The 10,000-nt window shown below is 39.6% G+C and overlaps 2 protein-coding genes across 10 annotated transcripts in view; one reads left to right on the top strand and one right to left on the bottom strand.

Moving 5' to 3' along the window:
* Nucleotides 1-4,793, bottom strand: part of LOC135220974 (methylated-DNA--protein-cysteine methyltransferase-like) — a 60,109-nt gene extending 55,316 nt beyond the window's left edge. For 2 of the 7 annotated variants that reach the window (XM_064258655.1, XM_064258660.1), the window contains exon 1: nt 4,365-4,479. Coding sequence is in view for 1 of the 7 variants with exons in the window: in XM_064258661.1 (XP_064114731.1) it covers nt 4,365-4,423 (59 nt within the window). In the remaining 6 variants the exon portion in view is untranslated. Of the gene's footprint in view, nt 1-3,759; nt 4,256-4,364; nt 4,480-4,695 lie in introns of those variants that run through there. The other 5 variants (XM_064258657.1, XM_064258661.1, XM_064258659.1 and 2 more) reach the window with 5 other exon arrangements.
* Nucleotides 2,964-10,000, top strand: part of LOC135220971 (cilia- and flagella-associated protein 157-like) — an 11,876-nt gene continuing 4,839 nt past the window's right edge. Inside the window, exons 1-7 of one of the 3 annotated variants that reach the window (XM_064258650.1) lie at nt 2,964-3,288; nt 5,898-6,046; nt 7,080-7,210; nt 7,913-8,003; nt 8,743-8,928; nt 9,259-9,501; nt 9,813-9,980. In XM_064258650.1, coding sequence (XP_064114720.1) covers nt 5,924-6,046; nt 7,080-7,210; nt 7,913-8,003; nt 8,743-8,928; nt 9,259-9,501; nt 9,813-9,980 — 942 coding nt within the window. In that variant the 5' untranslated portion in view covers nt 2,964-3,288; nt 5,898-5,923. Of the gene's footprint in view, nt 3,289-4,730; nt 4,868-5,897; nt 6,047-7,079; nt 7,211-7,405; nt 7,529-7,912; nt 8,004-8,742; nt 8,929-9,258; nt 9,502-9,812; nt 9,981-10,000 lie in introns of those variants that run through there. The other 2 variants (XM_064258649.1, XM_064258651.1) reach the window with 2 other exon arrangements.

Genomic DNA, 10,000 nt, shown 5'->3' on the forward strand with positions numbered 1-10,000 from the left:
ATGGCGCAACATAAAAAATTCAGAGTTCGTAGCATAGTACTTCCTATGTCTTGTGAGAGGCGGGGGTAGTAGCTTGGCAGAGCCCCTAGAACGAAGCGAACTGTCCCGGTCCGAAACAGAGGCGTCAACCTTATGCAAGACCAACTGGTCGTGCCCCGACAAAGGAAGCTGAAGAGATGATTTGGGATCCTCTGTAGCTCCCACCAAGGCTTCCAAGCAAGGAGTGTAAGAGACCGAACCTGAGTCCTACTTTCCAAATTGTTGAACCCATGAATGAGATCAACAACTTCCGAAGAGGAAGACAAAAACTCTTGCGTGTCCCTCCTCCTGCTCCGTTATCCGGCAACGGAGACCAACAATGAGAAGGATGTGTAGGCTCCTCTAAGGCACCTACCCCATTAAAATTAACGGAAGGATCAGTAGCCAAACAGCCCGAAACACCAACTAACCTGTCTGGGCTCCCGAGAAGAACCCGCTATAACGCTAGGAACATCACTACGTACTACTCCAACAGGTGACTCATTAACATGTCCGTGAATGGTCATGGGCGTGGCAGACGTACGAACGTGAGTTGGAGAGGAATCCCGAACACTCGAGATCGAAGGAGAATCCCCCAGAGTCGAAAACTCTTGGAAGCACCAGTGAGATGGGCAGGCAAACACTCCTGCTGCACCAACTCTGCGCTCACCACCTTCAACCTCTTGACAGACGCCTTGAGATCCTTACGGCGATGAATAGGCCTTGGAGAAGAGGAAGCACTTGAATCATGTGCACATACAAGGGAGGTTGCAACACGCTTGCAATATGCATGGACGGGGGAGGTTGCAACACGCTCGCGATGTGCACGGACGAGGAAGGTTGCAACACGCCCACAATTCAATGCCGAGGACGAAGCAGCCACTGACTCTGGAATAAATAAGAGTGATGAAAAAGCCTCCCCATTCCCGGGAATCAAATTAACTCCCAAAGAACAAGGGGCGACATTACAAACATCAGCCTGGTGGCCTCCCGATACTTCCAGTGATGAATCAATGCAAGAAAAGGAAGGAGACACAGGAAAAATGCTACTATGGGGGGTGAATACTGCAGGAGAGCATTGTGAAGAGGTGAAAAACCTTCCCATGAAGGAAGAGTCGAAACTGTCCGATGCTCTCTCTTGCTATAAAACGGACTTCCACTGCTCTTTAGGCCATGCCCGGCATTCCGTGCAAGGATTCGTTATAGTATAAAAAATAGAATGGCACCTGCTGCATGTGATATGGGGATCAGTCGCCGCCAAAGCCAAAAAACAAGAACATGGAAAACCTGGAACTCCGGGGCACACACATTGACGAGGCCGAGAAGGAGCAGAAGAAGCCATAATATCAGCCAAACACACACACACACTCAACACAAGTGAAACGGGCAATGAAGCGAGTAAAGGCCAAAAGAGGTTAACCACAACTCTTGCCCAGGCGGTTAAAGAAAAGACTGACGCGGTGGCGTAGGTGAGTGGCCCTTGACCACTCTTCACCTGATCTACGCATGCGTTGCCAGATATCACAAGATTCCTTGCTTTCATCTGTTTTTAACTGGATCCAGCTAGGCGCTAGAAATTATCCTATTGTTAAGACCGAAGGTTTGTTTGTGTATGAACAAATCACATATCATAGGGATTAAGCTATCGCCCAGTGAGCTCTTGTTACTCAATAAGTTTCAGTTGTGTGCAACCTTTTCTTTCATTAATTTCATAAAAATACCTCTGTCTGATGTTCTGATATAAGTAAATGACTGGGAAAGTTGGACACAAATGACAAAAAATTAGGTAGATTAATTATTTCTTATTGACTCTGCTTCAGGGCCAGTTTTAAACCTAGTTGACCAATTTGATCAAACTGGGCCCCATACCTTAAGGGGTCCCTCACCAGAGTTGCCATTTGAAGCATTTTCTGTATTATGTTCCTATTCCTCACATAATTATGCATACTATTTTAACAGAAAATTTTCACCTGTAAAATCATTTTTATATTAGATATGAAAAATTGTCTTAATTTCTATAATAATACATAGTAGTAATAGTGTAATAGTGACTTAAGTGCCACAGCGGCTTATCTCTGAGTGCAAGATGTTGCTGTCTCAGGTTAAAGAAAACAGAGTTTTGAACTTTTGAGAGAGAGAGAGAGAGAGAGAGAGAGAAAGCTTGAATTTGTTGAATTTTCTAATTGGGTCCTGCAATTCTTAGCACAAGACTGCCTGCTTAATAAGTTTAATGTACAAAGCATACTAAAATCTATCACCTTTTGAGATACAGTATTCAAAGTCTTCGTTTGGCTTATGCTTCAACTATCATGCCCATAAGGAAAGTACATACTTGGTAGGCCAAATAAATCTACAATACTAACACGGTCTGGTTCCTGCCAGTCACCGACCAGAATATTTACCACCTAGGTATGTTTAGGTATAGGTATTGTAACTAGGGTAAATGACCAAACAGTGACATAGCAGCTACCTCTCCTGGAAGATGGCCACTTCCCAAAAAACGCACTTGAATTATGCCACTAGGGTAAATGATAGAACTGAGACCATTTCACTCAAAGAGACCACCCTTTTTCACTCTATATTTAATTGGTGAAACAACAATACAATTACATCTTTGAGCATACCATTCAAAAGATTGAAGCTTCATCAACAAAATGAGATCTATGAAAGCACAATACGAACTAAAATAAGCATGTAAGGTCTTCGTAAAATATGTTTTCAAGGTAGTTTTTAAATCCAATATGGCATCTCCTTGCATCCTGTCCCTTTCTTCTCCAGAATCAGGTCCACATCCTTCCCAGCACTCATTTGAACAATATTTGCGTATATATGTAATGTTTATTGATATTACTCAAGATTGTAGTTGTAATCAGCACAATAAAACATTTTATTGCCAATATTAGTGAAAGTGTGAGGTCATATTCCCGGGGTCATGCTTTGAACTGAAATGCATTTTTACCTTGTGATCAGTGGTTTAATCCTTACTGCCATCACAACAGTGCTTATTTGAATGTAATTATACACATTTTATTCTTAATTCACTCCAAATTCCACTTGAAATACGTGAGTTTGTTTACTGCGAAGCCATGGCGGGAAAAACTGTTCAACCTTGTACATCTGGCTACCAAAAAAACATTGTCAAGCAGATGACGGATTAGTGAATTGTTTATGACAAAAATTAGAAGTCTCAAGGTTTGCTTCTACGGACGGTGGCTCGTGTCTAATGTCTATCCCCGGTTTCAGGACATGTTAAAGTGCTTTTTCTGGAAGGTGAGTTGACGAACGGGTGAGGTGGCCACAGGAAGTCCATGTGATCGTTTACCCTATTTCATAATTTAGTAGAAAACACTTACTTCGAGAAGAGTAGCCTATAGAGAGGTCACGTTGTGGTGCCTGGATGGGCCACAACTCTTGACTGATGCTCATGGCAGTGAATTAAAGTACTTTTTCAGGAAGGTGGCCACATACTGGGAAAGGTGGTCACTAGGTATGTCACCGTTCAATCTTTTACAATATAGCTAGGTATTCTCTACTTTTATCATACTAGCTACCTAGCTTTAGCTAGCTAGCCTAGTACTAAGGTAGTATTTAAGGTCTTTTCATTATAGGTATCTTTATGTTCATCCCCAAGCAGCTGGTACTACCTAAGGGCCCATTTTGCATGTTAGCCTACTACCTACTATTTGGTGGTTACCAAACTAGGTACCTACTACTATAGTAGAGAGTAGAGGTTGTACTTACCTATAGTAGGTATACCTACTTATACGTATTCAGTTTCAACTTAAGATGCATCCGTGCTTAAAAGAAGTCTTTCATCAGTTTTTAAACAAGCCATGAACAGCCTTCTGCAATTTTACTACCTAGGTATACCTTGGCTAGGTAGTACAATACCTACTAGGTAGTAGGTAGTAAAGCTCTTTGAGCCCTTGAACGGTTTTTGCAAGCACACAATAAACGATAGGCCTAATACCTAAATAGCTAGGTATAGCTAGCCCTATAGGTAAACCACAGGCTGTGCGAGTCGAAAAAGATTATGCTGGTATGAGGTCACCTAATAGCTATCTAGGCAGGTACCTTGGTGGCTATTAACTAAATTTAGATAGTAGCTTAGCTAGTAGCTAGGTAGCCTAGTATAGGCTACCTACTACCTAGCTAGTGGCTACCTAGGTAGGTAGTAAGGGTTGGCAGTTTTGCAACAGCTCTTTCGTCAATAAGCTATGATGTCAGTATATACTTTACTGATAAAATAAATCTAATGGATTGAACAAAAGTATCAAAAGTTAGATTAAACACAGAATTTTATCATTTATGTTATTATTAATACGACTTAATTTAACTTTCCGCACCTTGAATCGTACAATTTTAAGCGGGGAATGTTTACATTTAGTAATGTTAAAGAAAACATAATCTGAGGTATTTATCTTAAACACGGGAGGAGGATGAAATCGTTCCTAATATGCCAGCCACACAAAATTAACAGTATCATAATACCATGGAAATCTAATAAGAATAGAAAATAATGCCGTATGCTACACGCTGAGATATAGAAAATTAGGGATTAAATAAACTAGTCAGTAATTGGTGCGGTGTGAAGTAGGTTACTCTTGGTGAACAGTATATTATTTTTATGCAGAGCTAGTGTTTTGCAAATGTAGAAATATGGTCAAACAAACTTACGTAATCTGTGTTAGCATTTATGCCTATTAAAGTTTAAGCTTATATTCTTGGGTGTCTACATAATTTCATCATTATTCAGTGGCAAAGGGACGCACCGGTAATCTCTGCTGCGTTGTCATGGTAACATATCAACAACCTTTTAGTAGAGATTGAACCCGCTTGCGGCGAATGGGTAAGTTAATTTGACGTAGATAGTATCATTGTAAATACAGTAAGCTGACCTTAGGAAACTTGATATGATATTGGAAGTGATAATTGTTATAAGGCGATAACATTACCAGAAAATTACGTGTGGGCAAACTGCACAGCGCCAACCACTTATTAATTCCTTGAGCATCATACGATTTCACATGAACATGGTTGAGACTGTGCCCTTCATTATTTATATCCATGTTGCCAAAATCTTGCTAGAAATCGAAGAATATGAGAGAGAGAGAGAGAGAGAGAGAGAGAGAGAGAGAGAGAGAGAGAGAGAGAGAGAGAGATGGTGGAGGAAGAAGTAATATCATCGATGTTATAAGGGCTGAACTTGTGATTCCACCTTCTCAAGCGTTTTAGGAAAATTCTAGATGGTTTGACAACTTTAGGAGGATGACGGCACTATATGTCTCCTGATATAGAATGCTGAATGTAAACATTACAACAGCAACCTTAAGAAAAGAATCCAGTTCAGATTTGTCAGTAACGGCATGATCTTTCTTATGAAGTGTGTGTGTGTATATATATATATATATATATATATATATATATATATATATATATATATATATATATATATATATACACACACACACACACACACACACACTTCCTAAGATCATGCCGTTACTAACAAATCTGAACTGGATTCTCATAGATATTAGATAAGATATACTATAACATAATAATAATATTATATATATAATTATTAAAATATAATATATATATGTGTGTGTGTGTGTGTGTGTGTATGTATGTATGTATGTATGTATGTATGTATGTATGTATGTATGTATGTGGGATGTGTGGTGTGTGTGTGTGTGTGTTTGTGTGTGTTAGTATGTATGTTATGTAGTATGATGTATGTCATGTATGTAATGTATTGTGTTTGTGTGTGTGTGTGTTTGTTGTGTGTTAGTATGTATGTATGTATGTATGTATGTATGTATGTATGTACAGATCAATAGAAAGTAATGAACTTTTTTCATTTCATCTGAAAACAGCCTGAGAGTCGAAGGAAAGCAATAAGATGGGCGGTAAGAAAGGCGGGAAGAAGAAAGGAAAGAAGAAAGATAAAAAGTCTGAGGAGGATGAGAAACCCAAGGAGGAAATATCTGAGCTGGACAAAGCATATTACCTCAATCAAATTCAGGTATGGTGAACACTTAAAGTTATTTGCTGTTTTCGTTTTGTTAATCTGTGTAGTTAATAAGTTTTTCGAGTTTTTTTTATGGAAATTTACAGTTCTGGTTTTCCTTTGGCCATGCTTTGTCACTCAAAATTGACATATTTAAACCTAAATAGTGGGGAAAAAATTGTAGTGGGATCTCTTCCCAAGAGGAACGGAAAATGCCGCGAAGATCATTTGTGACAAGGAATTGCCCTGGACTGAAGTCTTTAGAGATGGAGGATCAGAGAGGATGGTGCATGTGCTAGGTTGAAACAGTCAGATGCCCGATTCCGCTCTTGTCGTGGCTGGCATATTATTTATACTACCCTTCATCCCCATATACCTGACAACAATTGATATATGAAACATTTCATTCAATGATATTTCCGTGTCTTTCCATTGTTAAATGAACATTTATGAATGACCCTACGTCATGGTGCCGCAAAGATGCTTATATCCTCTAGGAAATGTTTTAAATCTATAGATGAACATCGGGTAGAGTCCCAATATGGAATTATTACTTTCACCCTTGATCCTTCAGAAAAGGTTGATGAGAAGCAAGTTGGTTGGGGGGGGGGGGGGGGTAAATCAAGATGGGAGGAACAGGCTTGCTTATTAAAATGTGAACATTTATGAAGGTCATATACTACAGGAAGAAAATGATAACTTCATGATGGCGGACGTCTTAGGAAACAACACATTGAAGAAAGGAAGAAAATGACAAAACTTTGTAGTAGCGGAAAGAAGTAACAAAAGCAGGCAAGGGGAGGATAACTAATTTCCTCTACATTCACCGTAATCATATGTGTTAGGAATGAAGTGAACTTGTAGAAGGTGTTAGTCTATACTATGCAGGTTTTGGCAAAGGAAAGGGGTTTTGCAAAAGAAAGAGATACTGTATTCCATGCAGTATCCCTCTGGTGGAAGCCCCTCTCTTGGTGGTTGATGACTTGGCCAACCTACTACATTTAATCCGTAACTTCTTTTAACTTCCATTTTTTTCTGCAACGTCTAGTCTTTGGAAACAAAAGTGAAACGCTCTACCACAAGATGCCAGCAGCTAGATGATGCAGAGAGGCATGCCAGAGCCCAATATGATAAACTGCAGCAAGATAAGACGGATATCATCAAGTTTTTAAAAGACAGGTAATCATATGACTCCTTTCTATCATAAATTACTGAAGTTTTCCCTGAGCCTTATCTTAGATTAAGCTTCAAAATAATGGAGTTTTTATTTTGATGTTTTGTTTGCTCATCGACAAGAATTGGCAACACAAGAAATCTTTGTGCTTTAAGTGATGTCATCCATTAGATCTTTGTCAATTTCCTGCTCGCTACTGATTTATTCTCTTTGTTACCAAATCCCGCCAGACCTGTTCCCTATTCCCCTCGGGGTAGACTTCTTGACTTTATTCACTCAGCTAAACTAGTAATGCTTTGTTTGATTTTTATATCAATTATAAGGTGAGGAAAAAAACATTAGTTGGTGAAGTCAGAATTTAAAATACATAGTTACTCTTGAGCTTTTTATCATTTTGATAAAAGTACAGTTGAATAAAATATCTGCTAAATCTATTGCACTTTTTAAATAAAAATATATTATTTGATTGTGAGGTTAAAAGACAGGAAATAATTCAATTAAAATTAGAAGTGCTTCATTACTATTTCCGTGTTCTACATAAACTCATAGTTTCATAGTCAAGAAGGCGTGAAATGTATATCGTTGAACACGCAGAGGATGCATTTTTGAATGAAGAGGAAGAAAACACCTGTTTAGAGTATGATAAAATTTCTTGTTTTAAATGTTTTGGCTGGATAATATTATTTACTCGTTTCGCCGTCTGCAAGGCTGACTGCGCGAGGGGATGAAGTGGAAGAACTGAAAAGCAGGTTGGCAGGACTAGTGAAAGCCAAGCAGGCAGAGAAGGACCATTATGAGGTATGTAAGATTAATTATTATTTAACTTCAAATAAAAAAAGGAATATTAGGCTGTTTCTAGGCTTTGTGAAGGAAGACCCGGGTTAGAATCACGGGCGAGGAATGAGCAATCTATACATGCTGTATTGAACGTCATCATACTTCTATTGACTTGATAAGTGAATTATATACTGGTAGCTAGTAGACTGCTTCGTGTCGCCGCCAGTGGGTGGTGAAGGGTATAGTTGAAACATCTTGTATTTTGGTCTCTCTATGATAGGATAAGGGTCGTAACCCCTGAACAAAAGATTACGTGCTAGCACATATACAAACGCACACGTACATGCGCCTTTGGTAAAGGAATCAATTGCTCTCAAAAGACTCTCACCTTAAGGGCTCACAGTCAGGAATAGTTAATAGCTAATATAATGAACCACACAGATCGCACGTCGTAATCATTATTACGTAAATGACTATAGTTAGGTCATCACATATGAGAGGCCAATGACGCTGATTTTCTGACAGCAGATAAAGAGATTCTCCCTATAAAGTTAGGAATTCAATTCAAGCCAGGAGCAGTAGACAGGAACAAATCTCTATGCATGATTACGTTCCATTTTTATCAACCTTGCTATGTTAGAGGTAAAATTACTAAGTGAACTGGGTAGTATAATACATTCGATGGAATATAGAAAAAATGCATTTACGTAGGCTGTTGTTATTGTTGTTACGATAATTATTATTTATTATCGTTATGCAGGATCGACTTGCCACTTTAGGTCGAGAGGCAGAGAACACTCGTCTGGACCTTAACGACCAGATCATAGCACTAACCCGGAAGTTGGAGAGTTTGGAAGAATTCAGACAGCACAAAGAGGAACTTGAAGCAAAGCTCAAGTTTCTCGAGGAAGAACTGGCTGCGAACAAGGCAAAGAATCAAGAAAAGGTGAGCCGAGTATTATCTGAATATGATACTGTGATGCGTGATGTAAGAACGTATTGATGTGGGTATCTGCTGGATTGGCAAATGAGATGCTTTCAGCTTTGATCATGATTTAATCTTTCTCTCCATCCCTGTCCCTCTCGCATGGGGCCGGATTTAGGAATATTTTTTTTTTAACGATTTTCATGTGTGTGGGTGTGTGTCTGATTTACTGAAAGGCCCCATATTTGATAAGTCATTTGTTTCTTAACTATGATTTTACCGGCAGTAAGTTCGAACATCTAACTTCATTGAGATTTCAAACTCTCTCTCTGTCTCGCCCATCTTTGTCAGGTGAGCGTATTGGAGAGGGCCTCTCTGATAGAGGCAGCCGCGATGAGGGCTGAGCTAGAGGCGCGAGTGACGAGAATCACGGAAGATCTGAGGAAGGCGGCCCAGAATGAGGTTCACTCCACCACCCGTCGAGCCCTCCACGAAAACGAGGCTCTCACTCGGCAGCTGGAAGCTTTCAGGGAAAGACTCGCTGCTCTGAGAAGTGAAAATCAAGAGCTACGAGAGAAAATGTCGGAGGCCCAGGTGGGTACAAGCCCTTCAGAAATACTGCATATTCGCGTGTGTTTATTATATATACACACATATATGTATTATATAGATATATCATACTAAATAGAAAATCTATATCCATGTACCATGTATTATTTTCTATAACACAGATAATCTACTGGTAATAAACTCCCAATTTACCCTTGAATAAGAAAATACAACACTATATATGATTCATTATCGTGATTTTTTACGGAAATGCAAAACTATTATAGTATTTTAGCAGCAACAATGAATTTCAAATAGACGTCTCCTTCATCCCGGAAAAAAAAAAAATCAAATAGGTTCGCGAAGGACTCCTGCAGGACACCCTGGCGCAGGTGACTGCGCGAGGGGAAAGGAGAGGTCGTCTCCTGCAGGTGGTGACACATCGGGCAGAACAGCACTCGCACGTTTGGCGAGACTACGACCGACTTGCTCGAGAGAACGAACGCCTCCGGAGGGACTTGCAGGTAAGTTATGCTCACGGAAA

The sequence above is a fragment of the Macrobrachium nipponense genome, chromosome 2 (assembly GCF_015104395.2).
Source record: "Macrobrachium nipponense isolate FS-2020 chromosome 2, ASM1510439v2, whole genome shotgun sequence".
In the NCBI taxonomy this organism is placed as follows: Eukaryota; Metazoa; Arthropoda; class Malacostraca; order Decapoda; family Palaemonidae; genus Macrobrachium; species Macrobrachium nipponense.